Genomic DNA, 21,775 nt, shown 5'->3' with positions numbered 1-21,775 from the left:
CTGAGTATTTCCAATTATCTATGTAGAGACTGACGTTGGATTGGATTTTTACTGTGTAAATATATTAAGATATTATTTTCGTCCCATAAATATAATCAACAAGATTTAATGATCATATGATCCAACAATGCAGTAGTGTAGTAAGTCTTTGTAATTCATAATGAATGGGTAAATTAAATAGGTAAAATGGGTAAAAAGGGGGAAGAGATGTATGTGTAAAAAAGGACAATTGCCTTAATCAAGAAAAGTGCGTTGTGTGCAAGAGGATGATGTGATTGGGATGGTGCATGAAGTGGTGACATGACATAGTGCCTGCTTGGTGTCGGCTGTGAAAAACAAAAACAAGTGTGAACTAGGAGGTGATAAAATCTAAAAATGGGTAAAAGCCAATCAAAGTGTGAAAGTGTGTGTATAGGATGATGTGAAGTGCTGTGTGAAGTGATGTGAACTAACAAGTAGTTTACCTTATCAATGTTGTAGATCCTGTAGGCTGGAGGTTGTATTAGACTTGTAAGGTAGGTTTGATGTAATAAACTTGATGGCGATCGTGCAGGAGTGGGGACTCTAGTATTGAAAGAACATGGCTGCATTAGCATCCATCCTGGCCTGTATGAGATCATAATCTGATTCTCAGGCCTCCAGTCTCCCAATATATCCAAACTCGGGCAAATGGGATGATCGTGTGCAGGGGGGTTTGCACCTGAGCTGAGTAACTGCTCAACGATTGACGACAACTACTCCTCGCAAGAAGCACGTTTATTTATACCTCCGCATTCCAACTGCTTCATACAAAGTCCCTGTGACGGATCCTATCCCACACTCCACTGAGTGCTTCCATCAGTAACACCACTTCCTCCAGTCTGACCATCAGAGAGATATATTATTATAGCTGCATTGAATACAAGTCTAGCCGAAAATATCTTGTAGAATCTTGAATGCTTTATTGGACAGAATACAGCCTTTTTATACACATTTAACACAAGGGGTTAGATAACGAGGTAGGGCTGACTCATGGATACTCCTCCCCCCCCTCCCCTCTAGCAAAAACTTAAAAGACAATAATATAATTAACATGTTAATTAACACAACACTTAAGGCAGACCTGGTGACCAGACAGTTCATCTCCGCAGGTTAATGTGATCAGCTCTTTCAAGAATCATGTATTGTTCAGAATAAACAACCAAGAATAGTCTTTGGGCAAGTCCAAAAAAAAACAAATAACAAAAAAAAGATTAATATAGAAATACCAAATAACAGGGTGAATGTGGACAGAAAAAGGTCCTTGCAGCCAGTGTCCGCGACAGTCCTAATTCCCTTTGATATGTACCCGAACCAGGGATGGAGGCACCTACCCATATAAAGTCCCAAACCTTTCCTTTTACAATTTTAGAATAATGAAGTTGTTTTGCTGCTGATATTCACACAGAGTTCAAGAGAGACAAACAGGTATCTTTATTATTTCTCGTGATCTCCTTTTTTTTTTTCGTCAGATCGCCATAATAATTTCTTGTTTTTGTTTTTATAGTGTTACATTTTTTGGGGTTTTTTTTATTAAGATCTCCTGTTTTTTTTTTGTTTTTCTAGTGATCTCCCTAATCTTTTTTTTTTGTTTTGTGTGTCAAGTTACCACAACACCATTATTATCTTGTATTTTTTAACTTTAAGGAGGTTGGTTGGTGTTGGTGTCCCTGTTAATTTGACATTGTATTTTAGAAATGTACCTGCCTACTCACAAACAAACTGTCCTTTTTGAAGTAAAACACATAGGCAAGTATTTGTGAAAAAAATAGACCTTTATTATGGGTCATAAGAAAATAAAGAGGGAGCCAATGCTGGATAAACTGGTGAAGCCTTTCTACCCCAGGGCAGACATCAACTATTTTAAAGTCAAAATTGGTGGCCTGAGGAGTTCATATATAAGGGAGCACAATCTGGTCCAGGACTTCAAGACATCAGGAACAGCAGCAGATGACATATATGTCCCCAGGCTGTGGTCACACAACAGCCTGCATCTTTTGTCAGACCAGACTGAACCCAGGCCATCACTCTCTTGTCTTCCTTAGATGCTTCCTTCCAGGCTGTGGCTCTGGTGTTGGTGGTGTGGCAGGAGGTGGAGGAGGAGGACGATGGTCGAACTGCTGGCTTCCACTAACCCCCGCCACCTCCTGGCTGCCACTTGCCACAGCCTCCTCCTAGCTGAGGCTTTCCTGTGTATGAAAAAGGGACATAGTTTTATTTTTTTGGTCATCAATCACACACAATTTTCAGCTCATGACTGTTGCCAATTGAATGTTAACAAATAGAAAAGACTATCATTCTGACCCCAGCAATTTTCATTCTTATCCCAATCATTTTTGGCCACTACTGTCTATTGATATGTAAACCACTTTGTTAAATTAGAAATTAGTGATCAATAATAACATCTAGTTAACATCATTAATTTTACACCCAGAAATATGTTGAACAATGCTATACCCGACTCAAGCTGGGCTCCTCCACTTTTTCCAGGCTGGAAGGCCCAGGTTGGACGTCGGAAGCCTCAGCTGAGGTGGAAGGAAACCTTGAAGGAAGAGTGGAGAGTGCTGGCCTGGGTTCACTCTGGTCTGACAGAAAATGCAGTCTGTCATAGTACCACAGCCTGGGTACATAAACGCCATCTGCTGCTCCTGATCTCTGGGAATCCTGGACCTTCTTGCGCTCCCTAATATAAGTGCTCCTCATGCCACCAATTTTGGCCTTCAACTAGGGGATGTCTGCCATGGGGATCATCGGCTTCACAGATTCCAGCAATTTATCCAGCGCTGCCTTCCTCTTTCTTTGGTTATTGTAGAAGGGGTGGTACACATGCCACAGACAGGGCAGCTCCCTGAACATACCAATGAATATGGGGATAAAGTCCTAATCATTGAATGGATCCATTTTCTCTGCAAGACACAACACAAGACAAACCCTAATGTCAGGCTAAACTCTCCTAATCTTGTCCCAATCTAGGCCTCAATCTATAAGCAGTATAGCCCACTGATGCCCCAAGTTAAAATTGTACCTTTGTTATCACGATCGCCGCTTCCGCTACTCCTTCCTCCTCACACAGATCGTACGTACGACGTACGCGTGTTACGCTTTATATACACTGCGCATGCGTGAAACTCCACCCGCCCCTGACCTTCTATCTAGTATATTCTCTGCCCCTTCTCTTTCTGCACAGTGGGAGAGCACATGGCGGAGAAAGAGCAGGTGCATGCAGACAGCAGCAGCAACGATGAAAGCCTGGAGCCACGAACGTCCTGATCCCAGAGGAGATTTAAGGCCTCAAATATGTCCTTTGTAGAGATGGTGGACATCTTGAAGAGGGCTGATTATGATGGGAAGTATGGACCGTACATAAACCCAAATGTGAGAAAAGTTGTGAAAAGTCTGCACAAGACTTTTGGGGTACGATGATCCAAGGAGCAATTGAGGAAACGCTGGTCAGACTTGAAATTGAGGGAGCACAGAAAGTACAGAAAGATCAGGAAAATGCTTCTAAAAAGTAAGTAAGTAGTTGTCCTGTGTTCCTATTATTATTATTACTTGCATGCTGCTCCATGTGCTTTTCTTTTTACTGTTGTAAAGTTTCAAATGGCAACTTTCAGGTTCGTGGGCACAGTAATCGGTCGTAGTAAACATCGTTCGTTCGCCCACTAATACAATGTTTTTGACAGATGCAGGTTAACTACATTTGGTCATGCCTATTTGTATTAAAAGAAGTTCAGTACATTGTTGTCTAGATGGGCTTGGAACTAGAATGAAATGCAAACTTGATTCAGTGTAAGGAGAGGACACTCAGCAGCTGTATACACATCTGGACGCAGGAGCACTAGTGTGGGACACCAGAACACCCTTTTTAGGGTGTCCCACTCAGGTGCTCCAGTGGATACTAGGGGTCTCTCCATGTGTGAAAATTTACCAAATAAGGTAAGTATTCCAGCTTTACAAAGGTGAAAAAATGTCTTCAGCTTGGATCTCTGCCAAAAAAGACAATTGTACGACACTTCCAAGCAATGTTTCTGGCCTCAAATATCTGTGTGCTAAGTATACCTTTTTTTTATTCACATAGGGGAGAAAAGACTCTGGACATTTGAGGACACCAGGGACCCACAACCTCCTAAAGAAGGGGAAATCCCAACACCACAACCAGAGGATGTGGAGGAAGGAGAGGTTTATGAAGTAGGCAAAATAGTGACCACAACAGGTCAGTGTCTGAGACCACAGCTTCAGGTAATAGATGTATGCCTGCATATTTATAATACATGGTGTGTTTTTGAATTTTAGGTGATATGGATGTTGTGGAAGAAGAAACTCATTTCACAAGTGCAAGTGCACATATCCTCAACGGGAAGATCATGGTGTGCAATCAGGATTTACAGAAGATCAAAGAAGACATCAATGATGTTAAAAAAAGACTCAAAAACATCCCTGGTGTTTTAGGCAGAATCTAAAACACACCAAAATTCTTCAATTTGTTGATATTTTTATATTTTTGAAACTGTTTTGAAGTATATTAAAAGCCAAATTTTGAAGATGCACACAGTGGGGGTTATTTACTAAAGGCAAATCCACTTTGCACTACTAGTGCACTTGGGAGTGCAGTCACTGTAGATCCGAGGGGGGCATGCAAGGAAAATAATAACCAGCATTTTAGCTTGCACATGATTGGATGATAAAATCAGCAGAGCTTCCCCTCATTTCAGATCTACCCCTCAGATTTAAAACGACTGCACTTCCAAGTGCACATGTAGTGCAAAGTGGATTTGCCTTTCGTAAATAACCCCCAGTGTGTCAACATGTGCTATCTGCCATCACGGGATATCAATGTACGAGTTTTGTGGGTGCAACCCCTTCCTCGCAACTCAAGTAGGTGAGAGGAAGTGGTTGCACCCCCAAAACACGTCCATTGCTCCCCCCATGATGGGAGCAAGCACATGTTGACATTAGGCATGGGATCAAGTGGGAAATATCCATTTTGAATCTCAAATTGTGTGCATCTTCAAAATTTGGCTTTCACAGCGGTGACCTCACCACATCTGATGAAGGCAAGATCGACACAGTTTGGACATACTAATGTCTGATATTGCCTTCAATTTATCAAAGTTGAACTTTGTAAGTTCCTGAGTTGTGTATTGTTTTATGGTTTTAAACATGCCTGTTTACCACAAAAAGGCTATTTGTACTGTCAAACACAAAAATGTTATTCCCAAAATATGTTGGTTTGTTCAAAAACCCTTTTCTAATGCACATGTGAATGTGCACAGAGTAAAACATTTTCTACTCAACAATATGTGGCTTCTTCTATCAATGCTCAATAGCAGTTTTTGGACTAAGTTGGTGTTTACAGTGACAATGGGGGTTATTTACTAAAGGCAAATCCACTTTGCACTACAAGTGCACTTTCAGTGCAGTTTCAAGTGCACGTTTGCAGTGCACTTGTAGTGCAAAGTGGATTTGCCTTTAGTAAATAACACCCACGGTGCTTTATAATTTGCCACAATCAGGCTATTTTCGTGATTCCACAAATTTAATTCATGGTGCTGAAATTGATGAATATTTTTATCAGTAATGCATTACATACATTAACAACAAAAACAAGGTATGTGTGTAGCAGACCTACAACATAATAGTTCGCTGAAGAAGAGATTGTCACCTCATGTATCAAATAAATTACGTTTGCACTATTGAAGAAAAAGGCCAAAAAGAAAAGCCCATTGGATAGCCTAGGAGACAGCTAAAAGAAACACAAGCAGTAAATCAAAGGAAATATTATTTCAGTTTAACTAAAAAATGTATTTTTCAAATGTCTCTTAAACATTTTCTGGCATATCAATGGCCCCCCCTACCCACAAAGTACTCCATATATTTTAGACGAACCTCGCTGGTGCTTTGGGGGGGCAAGCCAGGACGGCCAGCTTCAACGCTGTCAGTGTTTGATCTTCAAGTCCGGCCTCAGGCCCAACTGAGGCCACATAGTTCATTGAATTTCTTCTTAAAAAGTTGTGGAGAATGCAGCATGAAAGGATTATATGGTTAAGTTTATATTCCGCCATGTTGATTGCTGTAAGGAATAGGCGGAACCGGCTGGCCATTATCCCGAAAGCATTCTCCACCACTCTTCTGGCTCTGGCCAGCCGGTAGTTAAAAACCCTCTGGTCCGGGGTGAGGGTCCTCATTGGGAACGGCCGTATCAGGTGTTCACCCAGCCCAAACGCTTTATCAGTGACAAAGACAAACGGCAGACCAGCCACGTTGTCTTCCGGAGGAGGCAATCCCAAGCCACTATTCTGGAGCCATCTGTAGAACTCGGTCTGGGCGATGACTCCACCATCCAACATCCGGCCATTCTTCCCCACGTCCACATAGAGAAACTCATATTTTGCCGACACCACCGCCAACATCACAATACTATTAAACCCCTAATAGTTGTAATAGTATGACCCTGAGTTGGGGGGTGGGACTATGTGGACGTGTTTCCCATCAATTGCCCCTCCGCAGTTGGGAAATTCCCACCGCTGGGCAAATTGGGAAGCCACACTCTGCGATTCCTGTGGCATTGAAGGAAACTGTGGAGTCAAACAAGAAAAAAAAATTAGTCATTTTGCACATAAACATTGCAAGCAGATTAGACACAAACATTCTTGGCCAATATCAGTATAACATTTATTTGAAGGAGTATTTAAACACAAAAAGATAAGGTCCACTTCAGATTCCTCACCCCCTCTGATGGCCCATTGTAAAATTTTTAGGGGGGGGGTATGTTTTGGACAGGTAACCCTCTCCCCTCCTTACTTACACTATTGGCAGCCCACTGGACAGGTAAGAAGTGTCATAATACAAAAATGTGAATACACACTGTCCAAATTGAAGCACTTTTTAACATTCTGCAATTACCTATCAAGATAATAGGAGAACAAAACTTTAACCAGTACCATTTGAAAGTATTCAGGCAGGCCCTTTCACTACATGCTTTGGGGAATTCATTCAGAAATATGACCACAAAAGAGGTAGGTATAGTGTGTATGGGTTTGGGAAAGTCAGCAGATGGAGGATTGGTATCGGTTGACTTAGCGGTCGGGGGGGAGGTAGGGTTCCAAATGATTTTGGGACACCCAAAAAAAAGCCTCTTGCACTCTGCATGAATCTAAGGACACAAATAACATTAGGACTTATTTTAGGGGGTATTTAGGGTAAAGCACTACAACGGAGCTGACAAAATACATTGTTAAGGTGTGTATGGGCCCAGGATAGCATGCTGGGGAGGTTAGTGAAGGAAAATATGCAGGACAAAAAAGGAACTTTAAAAACTTCAAGCATGCTTGAGGACAAAGGGGACATTCACAGCATATTACAATCATGGTAATTAGGGAATGAGGAAAGAAATACAATACATTAGCAAGCATTAAATACATAGAATGTAATGTTAAAGGAGAAATCTTAACTTAATATAGTCCTTCTGCAGGACCTCTATGATGGCAGAACAGGTCTCTGGAATAATGATCACCAGAGCCTGGGGGGAGATGCAAACTGACTACGCGCACTGAAAACCAGATACAAACCCACAAGCACAAACTGAAGAGCAGTAACGATCTGAAAAGCACGAGGCTGAAAAGCGTGAATCGTCTCTCACCAAACTTCTACTAACATGAGATAAACACGAGATTAGCAGAAGGAGCCCAAAGGGTGGCGCACTTGGTATTGAACTTCACTTTTATAGTGCCATCGTATGTGTTGTACCTCACCGCGTTCTTGACATTAGGAAATTCCGACAACATTTGTGCGACCGCGTGTAAGCAAGACAAGTGTAAGCCAACATCCGTCGGAAAAAAAACATGGATTTTGTTGTCGGAATGTGCAATCGTGTGTACGCGGCATAAGATTACCCTGTATTTGACTCCATCCATCTTCCCATAAACTCTGACCAGCTTCCCTGTCCCTGCTGAAGAAAAGCATCCCCACAACATGATGCTGCCACCACCATGCTTCACAGTGGGGATGGTGTGTTCAGGATGATGTGCAGTGTTAGTTTTTCTGCCACACATCATGTTTTGCTTTTAGGCCAAAAAGTTCAATTTTGGTCTAATCTGACTAGAGCACCTTCTTCCACATGTTTGCTGTGTCTCTCATATGGCTTCTCACAATCTGCAAACGGGACTTCTTATGGCTTTCTTTCAAAAATGGGTTTCTTCTTGGCACTCTTCCATAAAGGCCAGATTTGTGGAGTGCACGACTAATAGTTGTCCTGTGGACAGATTCTCCCACCTGAGCTGTGGATCTCTGCAGCTCCTCCAGATTTACCATGGGCCTTTTAGCTGCTTCCCTGATTAATGCTCTCCTTGCCCGGCCTGTCAGTTTAGGTGGACGGCCATGTCTTGATAGGTTTGCAGTTGTGCCATACTCTTTCCATTTTCGGATGATGGATTGAACAGTGCTCTTGGGATTTTTTTTTATAACCTAACCCTGCTTTAAACTTCTCCACAACTATATCCCTGGCCTGTCTGGTGTGCTCCTTGGCCTTCATGATGCTGTTTGCTCACTAAGGTTCTCTAACAAACTTCTGAGGGCTTCACAGAACAGCTCTACTGTATTTATACTGAGATTAAATTACACACAGATGGACTCTATTTACTATTTAGGTGACATCTGAAGGTAATTGGTTCCACTAGATTTTAGTGAGGGGTATCAGAGTAAAGGGGCTGAATACAAATGCACACCACACTTTTCAGATATTTATTTGTAAAACATTTTGAAAACCATTTATCATTTTCCTTCTACTTGACAATTATGTGCCACTTTGTGTTGGCCTATCACATAAAATCCCAATAAAATACATTTACGTTTTTTGTTGTAACATGGCAAAATGTGGAAAATTTCAAAGGGTAAGAATACTTTTTCAAGGCACTGTATCATGAAGCAACCATTCATTTTATTGTCGCCTTAAAGTGCTTAAGTTGACAACAAAATGTTGCTGTTCCTCCCTTGGAAAAAGTTAAAATAAAATAAGAAAACTCCCACATAGAGCTTGCTTAAACATGTGCTGCAAAATATGCAAATCTTGACCCTTTATTTTTGATGTAAACAGACATTAGCTGTGAATATTAGGACTGACATGGGGCACTCCCCTCCAGTTCCTCGTGTGTTCTATATATCAGAGGTGTGCAGTGGAATACAGGCTTTATTACAACACCTCCAGGGATTTACACATAAGGTGTTTGCAAGATGGGTATGATGCCACCAAAGGGAAAAGATTATTGGGAAATTGGGAAAACAATAACAGATAATGACAGGTTTCTGGCACGCCTCTGACATCTCTTCCTTCTAGAATTCAGATATAAAAACCATCCACAAATTAAGGATTTATTCCATCCAGACTGCAGACATGAGATTGGTGGGACTAACACTATTATTGTTATTATTATTAATATACATTTATATAGCTCTGACATATACCACAGTACTGTACAAATAACACTGGGCCAGTCACATCAGTTGCTGTACCAGAGGAACTTTCACTTTAATGCCCCCCCCCCACAGTCACACTATTATTTCACATTTATATAGTTCTGACATATACCGCAGTGCTGTACAGAGAACACTGAGCCAGTCAAGTCAGTCTCTGCACCAGAGGAGCTTTCATTCTAATGTCCCCCTTTATACATTTATAATGTCACAAGACGAGTAAAGAGCCTGCATGTGAGTAAAGCACAGCACCTGTGTAACACACAATCCAACTGACCCTAAAGGATGTCTTTACATTATAACAGAGCCCCTGGGTTGTATAGGCACTATGCTTGCACACCAACTGAAATGAGAAATCAGAATGAGTGTGGAGGTTCCGAAAGAGGAGCAAAAGGGAGAAACCCTCATTCTCTGAGGAGATGATAACCCCTTCTAATGTTCATAGACAGAGAAAAGCTTTAAAAAAATCACCCCCCCCCCCCCCCCATCACCAGTGAAGTATTCCAGAATCTGGGCTGGCTTGTGATTTCCTTCTTGCAGTCTTTAGTTCACATCATTTTATTTAAAAGCTGGTGAATCTTTGGAGAAAGTTGTGTGACTCTTGGGTGAAAACATTGATAAATAAATCCGTAAGAGTGAATAAATATTAATTAAAAAAAAAGCATGAATATGTAACTAATAGTCCAAAATATGAAGAGGATACTGCATACAGTAGCATGGAAACACTACTTGGCATAAAAAGCACGAGTAGAAAAAAAGAAAAGAAACTGCGCTAAGAGAAAAATGTAACCATAAGTGATGATAAATGTCAAATAATATTGGAAGCAGCGATTCTCCTGTATAACATCAAACAGTGAAAAATATGAAAAAAAGAGAGAATAGAACTAAATCTGCGAATTAAACAAATATAAACCATAAATCAATGAGTAAACACATCCATAATGAAACTATTCACAGTGCTGTGTAAGTCCTGGACTGAGTGATAAATAAGTGAACAGGTGTGTAAATGTGGTTGGTGTTGAGATAATAATCTTACAATACCCAAATGATGGTTCGATGAACAAAAAATAAATAAAAAAAGTCTAATGAAAAATTATGAATAAGTGATGAAGTGTAACAAGTAGTGAAAAATGACATCCACCCGTGCCAGATTCGGAGATAAAGTCCATCTGTAAATGAAATCTATCTTCAGTCACTGATGAAACACTGTGTTGTATCCACCACCACTTTAGAAAGAATCACTTCTTACCAGATATCCGTGATCCCCCGTTACAGAGGATCAGGGAAAGCATGTAGTGTAGACACAGCTTGCTCCAGAGTGCACCAAATCCGCTGGTTAACCTCCAGATGTCCTCATTGGTAATTAAGCCCATGAATAGATACCTGCTTCCTCCAGGCTCCTAGGGCAGTGCACAGGGCTGAGCTTTCTCAGCTGCTTCAATCCCATTCACCTTTTGGGGGCAAATCACTTATTCATAATTTTTCATTAGACTTTTTTTATTTATTTTTTGTTCATCAAACCATCATTTGGGTATTGTGAGATTATTATCTCAACACCAACCACATTTACACACCCGTTCACTGATTTATCACTCAGTCCAGGACTTACATAGGAACTGTGAATAGTCTCATTATGGATGTTTTTCCTCATTGATTTATGGTTTATATTTGTTTAATTTGCAGATTTAGCGCGGTTCTAGTCTCTCTTTTTTTCATAAAAAGCACGAGGCCCAGCTCTTAATACACTTCGTCCTCCCCCATTTAGCTCCCCAATCCATTGCCACAACCTGTTTCACCACTTATAACATGCAGGAACTGTACACTATGTGGCCCATAGTTTGTGGACTCCTGACCATCATGCATATATAAACTTGTTGGACATTTCATTGCAAAAGCATGGCTATTAATAAAGAGTTGACCCCCCTTCGCTACTATAATAGCCTCCACTATTCTTGGAAGGCTATCCACAAGATTTTGAAGCGGATTTGTGGGAATTTGTGCCCATTTGTGAGGTCATGTGTTTAGAAGGGTTGAGAGCCAAGGGCATTTGTTAGGTTTGTATTACAGGGTTAAAGTCCAAAGGTATTCAGTAAGTTTGAGGTCCAAAAGTGTTAAGGTAGGGTTGAGGTCCAAAGGTGTTCAATAGGGTTGAGGTCCAAAGCAGTTCAGTAGGGTTGAAGTCCAAAGGTGTTCAGTAGGGTTGAGGTCTAAAGGTGTTCACTGTCCAGTAGGGTTGGGATCCAAAGGTGTTTAGTAGGGTTGAGATCCAAATATGTACCACAGGGTTAAAGACCAATGGTGTTCAGTAGGGTTGAGGTACAAAGTACTTCAGTAGGGTTGAGGTCCAAAGGTGTTCAGTAGGGTTAAGGTCCAAAGGTGTTCAGAAAGGTTGAGGTCCAAAGGTGTTCAGTAGGGTTGAGGTCCAAAAGCTTTCATTACAGTTGACCTCCAAAGATGTATCTTAAGGTTGAAGTCTAAATGTGTTCAGTAGGTTTGAGGTACAAAGGAGTCAGACTTCGGTAGAGTTGAGGTACAAAGGACTTTAGTAGGGTTGCGTTCCAAAGGCGTTTACTAGGGCTGCAGTCCAAAAGAGTTCAGTAGGGTAGAGGTCAAAAGGGGTTAAGTAAGGCTGAGGTCCAAACGTGTTCAGTAGGGTTGAGGTCCAAACGTGTTCAGTAGGGATCAAGCTCAAAGGAGTTCAGTATGGCTTCAGTAGGGTTTAGGACAGGGATCTGTGCAGGACATTCAATTTCTCTACACCAGACTGGTCAAACCATGTCTTAGTGGAGCTGGCTTTGTGCACAGAGGCACAGTCATGATGGAACAGAAAGATCAGATTAACACACACAACAGAATTAATCAGAATAAAGACTAATGACAGAACCGCTATGACAGAACATGCTAATGACAGAACTGCTATGACAGAAACACGCTAATGACAGAACCACTATGACAGAACACGCTAATGACAAAACCACTATGGCAGAACACGCTAATGACAGAATGCGCTAAAGACAGAACCGCTATGACAGAAAAGCTTTGACAGAACATGCTAAAGACAGAACCGCTATGACAGAAATGCTAATGACAGAAACGCTATGACAGAAACGCTATGACAAAACACGCTGTGAGGCATGAATCATGAAATGACCATGGAAGTGGAGCAACCCCACCAATCAGCCCCCCACCTGCTGGTCTGCACCCCAACCCCCCCCCCCGTGATTTGTGACCCCAAGGTAGCCTGGGCTATCAAGCAAGGCTCAGCTGGCTTGCTCTCCCAGCTCTCAGGGCCATGTCAGGACAGGTCAAGCCAAAACATGTCCTCACTAGGATTTACTGAGAATCTGGTGACACACTGTGTAGTACGCAAACTAAAGGTAGACTTGACCAGGGGTTCTTAAACAAGGGTGCCGTTTGTGGATATGGATCCAATTGATAGGGGTATGGTATGAATCTTTGAACAATCAAATGAAATTGAAATGGCATTCTCTGCTGTGCTGCAAGCAGCCCCACCCCCCCCGTTATTGGCACCCCCCCAGCCCATCCATTCAAGGACTAATACAGCTAACCAATGCGGGCACCCACATCCTCACTTACCACGCTGACAACCATTGCCCAGATACCTCCTGTGACAGAACCCACTGTCACTGTGTGTTTTGGAGGGGGCTGTGGGCTGGCCTCCTACCCACATACTATGGCCCAGAAGAGACTTAGAGACTTGGGGACAAAATGGCATTGAGGTAATGTAATGTAATGCTACATCCCTTCTCTTCCCCCCCCTTGTTGCTGTGTTGGGTCATGGCATGTAGACAAAAGGTCTGGACTGGAGACACATCCCAGCAGGGCATGTGTAAGGAGGGGCTGCCTGCTTATCATAATCCCTTTATGTGTTTCCACTGTAGTTTCTGTTTCAATGTAGTGTTAAGTTCCCATTGGTTCTTCCTTGTCCCCTACCCCCTCTATGACAAGGCTAAGAGGAGTGTCCCTAACTGTGTTTAACCACCTCAATACAGGGCACTTACACCCCCTTCCTGCCCCAGCCATTTTTCAGTTTTCAGCGCTGTCGCACTTTGAATGACAATTGCGCGGTCATGTTACACTGCACCTTAATTAAATTTTTATCATTTTTTTTCCCCACAAATAGAGCTTTCTTTTGGTGGTATTTGATCACCTCTGCGTTTTTTATTTATTGCGCTATAAACAAAAGAAGAGGGACAATTTTGAAAAAACACAATATTTTTTACTTTTTGCTATAATAAATATCCAATTTTTTTTTTTTTTTTAACAAATTTTTTCCTCAGTTTAGGCCGATACGTATTCTTCTACATATTTTTGGTAAAAAAAAATTGCGATAAGCGTATATTGATTGGTTTGCGCAAAAGTTATAGCGTCTACAAAATACGGGATAGATTTATAGTTTTTTTATTATTTATTTATTTTTTACTAGTAATGGTGGCGATCTGCAATTTTTATTGTGACTACGATATTGCGGCGGACACATCGGACACTTTTGACACATTTTTGGGACCATTCACATTTATACAGCGATCAATGCTATAAAATTGCATTGATTACTGTGTAAATGTGACTGGCAGGGAAGGGGTTAACACTAGGGGGCGCTCGAGGGGTTAATGTATGACCTAAGGAAGTGATTCTAACTGTGGGGGGAGGGGACTGACTGGGGGAGGTGACGATCGCTGTCCCTATGTACAAGGGACACGCCATCGGTCTCCTCTCCTCTCTGACAGGACGTGGATCTGTGTTTACATGCCCAGATCCACGCTCCTGCTCTGTTACCCGGCAATCGCGGGTGCCTGGCGGACATCGCGGCCGCCAGGCACGCGCACCGGGTCCCGAGTGACGCAGCGGGCGCGCGCGCGCGCCGCCGGCAGCGCGCGCGCGCGCCCCCTAGTGGCTCGGGAGGGCGAGGACGTCATATGACGTCCTCCCAGAACAATAGAAGCCTCGTCCAGCCGTCATATGACGGTGGGCGGTGGCTTAGTGGTTAAAGGTGTATGTTTTGTATTTAATAAAGAGTTTATGCTCTGCATGTTTAACCCTCAACACCTGTGTGGCTTGTCTCGTGATTGAGGGGTTAAGGGCTGGTTATGGTGAGTCTGCAGGCTGCGGTTGCGGAGGACAGGAGGCACAGGTCTGGCGGAGATGCCCAGCAGGGCTATCCGAGATCCGTCACACCTCCCTTCCTCTTCAAGGGCAGGAAGTAAACCAAATTGTTGGAAGGAAGTCATAGGGATCATTTCTGTTAGTCCTCTGAAAGGAGCACTCATAACACCCTTGCAACCTTAACCACTTCAGCCCCGGAAGGATTTACCCCTTAATGACCAGGCCATTTTTTGCAATACAGCACTGCATCGCTTTAACTGACATTTGGGCGGTCGTGCGACGCTGTACCCAAAACAAAATTGATGTCCCTTTTCCCCACAAATAAAGCTTTCTTTTGGTGGTATTTGATCACCTCTGTGGTTTTTATTTTTTGCGCAATAAACAAAAAAAGAGCAACAATTTTGAAAGAAAAAACAGTATTTTTTACTTTTTGCTATAATAAATATCCCCCCAAAAAATAAAAAATGTCTTCATCAGTTTAGGCCAAAATGTATTCTACATATTTTTGGTAAAAAAAATCGCAATAAGTGTATATTGATTGCTTTGCGCAAAAGTTACAGCATATACAGAATAGGAGATATATTTCTGTCATTTTTATTATTAATTTTTTTTTTTACTAGTAATGGCGGTGATCAGCAATTTTTAGCGAGACTGTGACATTGCGGCAGACAGATCGGACACGTTTGACTCTTTTTTGGGACCAGTGACAATTATACAGCGATTAGAGCTAAAAATAGCCACTGATTACTGTATAAATGTCACTGGCAGGGAAGGGGTTAACACTAGGGGGTGATCAAGGGGTTAGGTGTTCCCTAGGGAGGTGTTTCTAACTGTGGGGGGAGGGGACTGACTGGAGGAGGAGAGAGATCGCTTTTCCTAAACACTAGGAACAGCAGATCTCTCTCTACTTCCCTGACAGAACGGGGATCTGTCTATTTACATTGACAGATCCCCGTTCTTGCTCTCTGAGGAGCGATCACGGGTCGCCGACAGACATTGTGATCTGACCAGACGTGGAGGAATGGATACCTGTCAAAATCAGGTACCCGCTCCCTCCCCCAAAAAAAGTGCCAAATGTAAAGGAGGATGGGGGGGGGGGGGAGAGGAAGAGAGGAACTTTCCCTTTGGGGTGAAGTTCCGCTTTAGGCTCCCTTTACATGTCCCATTTTCACCTAACTCCCATGGCCAATAGAAAGCCAAATAAAGGTGTCACCCTGCCTTAATGGTTCTCCATAATGTAGAATAAAGACAAGTTTGTAGGAGTCAAACTGAGTGGATAACACCCTTGCTATGGTCTTGGGATGAGCAAAGACAAACTGTTGGAGGGGCTTAGAAGGAGAAGCAGAGACACAAGCTACAGTGGTAACTGGTTTGTCCTGGAGACCACGCTGGACTGACTGGATCAGTCACTGGTAATGGATGGGAAATTGTGTGGGTGAGTAGGAAGAAATCCCTTTCCAGTAGGTTATGCCCCAATGGTGGATGGTGGCGATGAACTCTCTTGGGGCTTAGGCTGCTACCTTTTCCGATTCAGCCTTACGGTCATTTCCGCATGTAGATTTGGAAAAGAAGGAAAGAGCACCCGATGTCCAAAGAAATGCGAGTTTTAGGTAGGGTTAAAGTGGTTGTAAAGACTCATTCTCAGTATAGACAGTTATTGCCTTGTTATATCCTGGAGGGCAGGGACTGATGTGAATGTACAATGTATCTGTAAAGAGCTAGGTAAATATAACTACCTGTAAAAATTATAATAATAAAAATAATGATAAATGTGTTTTTTCCTGCAGCGGTGAAACCGGGCACCTGTCCCATGGTTAAAAAACCTGCAAAATGTATGCGCCCCATGAATAAGTGTAAAGTAGACTCGGATTGCCCCGGGACAAAGAAGTGCTGTGACGTCGGCTGTTATTTTGATTGCAAGGAACCCACCAGTAAGTGGATGACTGTGATAAGATGTAAACATTGTTCAGATGTAAGATAGAGAGGTAGAAAGCAACATATTTACGAATATTTTTCAGACAGGAGATAGGGCAAGTTCACACCACTGCATCAAAAACGCACCAAAAACATGCATGCAGAAAAGCATCTGGAACGCATCCGGACTGCGTTTCTATGGTGTAAACTGGCCCATAGAGAGATACAAAGTAACATTGTTTATAAACATTGATCATACAGGATATAGAGAGATACAAAGTAAAATTGTTTATAAACATTGATCAGATGGGAGATAGAAAGATACAAAGTAACATTGTTTATAAACATTGATCAGATGGGAGATAGCGAGATATGTGAGTTTTAGGTAGGTTTAAAGTGGTTGTAAAGACTCAAGGTTTTTTTACCTTCATGCAGTCTAAAAAACCTTCTGTGTGCTGCAGCTCCCTCAGTACTTACCTGAGCCCGATATTCCTCCAGCGCTGTGCACGGGGGCCTCAGCTCTCCCGGATCTCTCCCTCCTCATTGGCTTAGACAGCAGTGGGAGCCATACACTCCTGTCTACTACTGTCAATCACAGCCAGTGAGCCAATGAGGAGAGAGCAGGGGCAGGGCCGAGCTGCGCTCCATGTGTGAATAGATACACAGAGCAGCGGCTCGGGAGTGAGTCTGCTTGGGTACCCCTGTAGCAAGCTGCTTGCTATGGGGGCACTCAACAGGAGGGAGGGGCCAGAAATACCAGCAAGAGAGCCAAGAAGAAGAAGATCGGGGCTGCTCTGTGCAAAACCACTGCATAGAGCATATAAATATAACATGTTAGGGCATTTTTTTATTTAAAAAAAAATAACAATTTATTACTTTAAAATGCATTTATTGAAATTAGCATCATGTACATCAAGCCAACGTGTTTTGTGGGAAAGGACTACCCCTTCTTCAGGGCAGTTACTGCATGCTATTATTAGATGGCAAAGATTGTTGCCTCTGCAGCTACTGTATAGCCTGAACTCTGTCAGCCAGCTATCGGAAATCTTGCAATTAATATAACCAGTTTGGGAACCATTCCCATCTAATAGCATGCAGCAACAGTCCATAATGTATAAAGCCGGATACTCAGTGTACTCTTAATAAAGAAATCCTTTTTGTGGTTACATGTAAAATGACACAGCATCAGAAATGCAATGTGTTTTGGCTTATACAGCCTTTCTCATAGCATACCAACAACAGCCCTGAAGAAGGGGAGTCATTTTCCCTGAAACACGTTGGCTTGATGTACACGTCGCTACTTTCAATAAACACCTTTTGAACCTACCTAAAGCTCTTTGTTTGTTTGGACATCTACAAGCTAGAGTGGGGAAGTCTCACAGCTGTAGGAGGAAACTCTGATATAAGAAGCACGAGAATCATTCAACCCAATCGTGTCTACCCAAATCTGAAATACCATGTGTCCATTTTTCATGTAATAACGCTTCTATATGACATATTGACTAGTAATGTGTTTGGATTATATTGCTCATGACTGCCTTCATTGTCTCCTCATCCAGAGTGAAGTCACAACAGGACGAGACAAGTCACAAGGTCTTCCAGATGACGAGAACGGCATTAGTTCTTTTCTCCCGTGGGGACATCAGCCTGTCAATGACTAATAATGACTAATAAAAAACTAATGACTAATGTCAATAACTAATAAATGATCATTCCAATCTACACCATGACGATTTGTGTGGTTTCTATACTTTTGAAGGTTCTCATGAATCCAGGTCATGGTATAACTAATAGTAGTTAGTCACATGTCACTGGTGTTGTTCTGTAATGCTTCCTCAGCCACAATGAGTGTCAGGAACATACCCCAGCCACACAGGTAATTCCGACACCTTCATCCAATCAGCACAGAATGTGTCATGGCAGATGTTTATTGTACAAGAACAAGGGAGGTGTGAAAGTTTGTGACACTCACCTTGTTCTGATTAGGGATGAGCCGAACAAAACCCCCACCCCCCCCCGGTTCAGTTTGCAGCAGAACATGCGAACAGGCAAAAAATTTGTTCGAACACCTTGTCTATGGGACACGAACGTGAAAAATCAAAAGTGCTCATTTTAAAGGCTTATATGCAAGTTATTGCCATAAATGTTGGGGGACCCCGGGTCCTGCCCCAGGGGACATGTATCAATACACAAAAAAGTTTTAAAAACAATGGGAGCAGTGATTTTAATAATGCTTAAAGTGAAACAATAAAAATTAAATATTCCTTTAAATATCGTGCCGGGGGGGGGGGGGGGGTGTCCTTAGTATACCTGTAAAGTAGCGTATCGTTCCCATGTTTATAAAAATGCCACAGCAAAATGACATTTCTAAAGAAAAAAATGTAATTTAAAACTGCTTGTGGCTGTAATGTATTGTCGGATTCTGGCAATATAGATATAAATACCAAAAATACCAAAAAAAATGGTGTGGATGTCACCCCCAAAATGCATGCCAGGCCCTTCAGGTCTGGTATGGATATTAAGGAGAACCCCGCACCCAAATTTTTAAAAAAATGGCGTGGGGATCCCCCAGGAACTATATACTCTGAACAGCAGTATATATACTGTACGGCCTGTCCTATATACTCTGCAGAAAATTGGGCCTTAGGTGTTGGTGGTTTCCAGAACACTGTAAGCCCTCACAGTTACTCTTGTTGGGTGAAGGAACGAGCCGTGCTGTGAAATATTATATCAAGAACTGTAATTACATGCCCCTGTTAAACAGGGGCAGAAAAATCGGGCCTTGGGTGGTGGTGGTGGTGGAGGTGTAGTAGAAACTGTACACACTGTATTAGATACTGTGTACACCGCCTGCACTGTATTAGATACTGTGTACACTGCCTGAAGTGCATTAGAAACAGTACACCACAGAATGCACTGTAGATATAGGCTACACTGGATGCAGAATATATATATATATATATATATATATATATATATATATATATATACACACAAGACTTTATATATATATTTTGAATACATCGCCTGAAGCGTATTAGAAACAGTACACCATGGAATGCACTGTAGACTTAGGCTTAGGCCAGTCACATCAGTCTCTACCAGAGGAGCTTACACTCTAATGTCCACCTAAAGTAACACACTATTATTATTAATATACATTTATATAGCTCTGACATATACCACAGTACTGTACCAATAACACTGGGCCAGTCACATCAGTCGCTGTACCAGAGGAACTTTCACTCTAATGTCCCCCCCACAGTCACACTATTATTTCACATTTATATAGCTCTGACATATACCGCAGTGCTGTACAGAGAACACTGAGCCAGTCAAGTCAGTCTCTGCACCAGAGGAGCTTTCACTCTAATGTCCCCCCATTATACATTTATAATGTCACAAGACGTGTAAAGAGCCTGCATGTAAGTAAAGCACAGCACCTGTGTAACACACAATCCAACTGACCCTAAAGGATGTCTTTACTTTATAACAGAGCCCCTGGGTTGTATAGGCACTATGCTTGCACACCAACTGAAATGAGAAATCAGAATGAGTGTGGAAGTTCTGAAAGAGGAGCAGAAGGGAGCATCCCTCATTCTCTGAGGAGATGATAACCCCTTCTAATGTTCATAGACAGAGAAAAGCTTTAAAGAAATCACCCCCCAATCACCAGTGAAGTATTCCAGAATCTGGGCTGTCTTGTGATTTCCTTCTTGCAGTCTTTAGTTCACATCATTTTATTTAAAAGCTGGTAAATCTTTGGAGAAAGTTGTGTGACTCTTGGGTGAAAACATTGATAAATAAATCCCTAAGAGTGAATAAATATTGATTAAAAAAAAAAAAGCATGAATATGTAACTAATAGTCCAAAATATGAAGAGGATACTACATATAGTAGCATGGAAACACTACTTGGCATAAAAAGCACGAGGCCCAGCTCTTGATACACTTCGTCCTCCCCCCATTTAGCTCCCCTATCCATTGCCACAACCTGTTTCACCACTTATAACATGCAGGAACTGTACGCTAATGCCCTGTACACACGGTCGGACATTGTTCGGACATTCCGATAACAAAATCCATGGATTTTTTCCGACGGATGTTGGCTCAAACTTGTCTTGCATACACACGGTTGCACAAAGTTGTCGGAAAATCCGATCGTTCTGAACACCGTGACGTAATGTCAGGACTATAAACGGGGCAGTAGCCAATAGCTTTTGTCGCTTAATTTATTCTGAGCATGCAAGGCACTTTGTGCTTCGGATTTGTGTACACACGTGCGGAATTTAACCGATCAGATTTTGTTGTCGGAAAATGTTATAGCCTGCTCTCAAACTTTGTGTGTCGGAAATTCAGACGGAAAAAGTCAGATGGAGCCCACACATGATCGGAATTTCCGATAACACAATCTGATCACACTTTTTCCATCGGAAAATCCGACCGTGTGTACAGGGCATATCACTGAAGAAATGGCTGCACTCCAAGATCCATCAAAATTCTTATTTAATGAACGAACATCCCAAGTGTTACAGACAGTTCAATGGTAGACACGTTTCACACACTAACAGGTGTGCTTATTCATTAAGGACACCTGTTAGTGTGTGAAACGCATCTACCATTTGAACTGTCTATAACACTTGGGATGTTCATTCATTAAATAAGAATTTTGATGGATCTTGGAGTGCAACCATTTCTTCAGTGTTGATCATATGCGGAGACGAGCCGAGGCGAGCACCCGTGATATCATTAGGCTTCCTGTCTCACCTGGAGCAGTGAGTTATTTTGTTTGGAACTGTACACTATATGGCCCATAGTTTGTGGACCCCTGACCATCACGCATATATAAACTTGGACATTTCATTGCAAAAGCATGGCTATTAATATAGAGTTGACCCCCCTTCACCACTATAATAGCCTCCACTATTCTTGGATGGCTATCCACAAGATTTTGGAGTGGATCTGTGGGAATTTGTGCCCATTTGTGAGGTCATGTGTTTAGTAGGGTTGAGAGCCAAAGGCATTTGTTAGGATTGTATCACAGGGTTAAAGTCCAAAGGTATTCAGTAAGTTTGAGGTCCAAAAGTGTTAAGGTAGGGTTAAGGTCCAAAGGTGGTCAATAGGGTTGAGGTCCAAAGGTGTTCAATAGGGTTGAGGTCCAAAGCAGTTCAGTAGGGTTGAAGTCCAAACTTGTTCAGTAGGGTTGAGTTCTAAAGGTGTTCACTGTTCAGTAGTGTTGGAATCCAATGGTG

General features: G+C 42.1%; 1 protein-coding gene across 1 annotated transcript in view; it reads left to right on the top strand.

Annotated features, from left to right (window-relative positions):
• Positions 1-18,246, top strand: part of LOC141139002 (omwaprin-a-like) — a 63,961-nt gene extending 45,715 nt beyond the window's left edge. Inside the window, exons 2-3 of the mRNA XM_073624771.1 lie at positions 16,398-16,541; positions 18,084-18,246. Of these exons, the coding sequence (XP_073480872.1) occupies positions 16,398-16,541; positions 18,084-18,088 (149 nt within the window). The 3' untranslated portion in view covers positions 18,089-18,246. The remainder of the gene's footprint in view (positions 1-16,397; positions 16,542-18,083) is intronic.
• Positions 18,247-21,775: the final 3,529 nt, after the last annotated feature.

The sequence above is a fragment of the Aquarana catesbeiana genome, linkage group LG04, assembly GCF_042186555.1.
Source record: "Aquarana catesbeiana isolate 2022-GZ linkage group LG04, ASM4218655v1, whole genome shotgun sequence".
In the NCBI taxonomy this organism is placed as follows: domain Eukaryota; kingdom Metazoa; phylum Chordata; class Amphibia; order Anura; family Ranidae; genus Aquarana; species Aquarana catesbeiana.
Note: the sequence above shows the minus strand (reverse complement) of the source record. Positions and strands in the feature narration are given on the sequence as shown.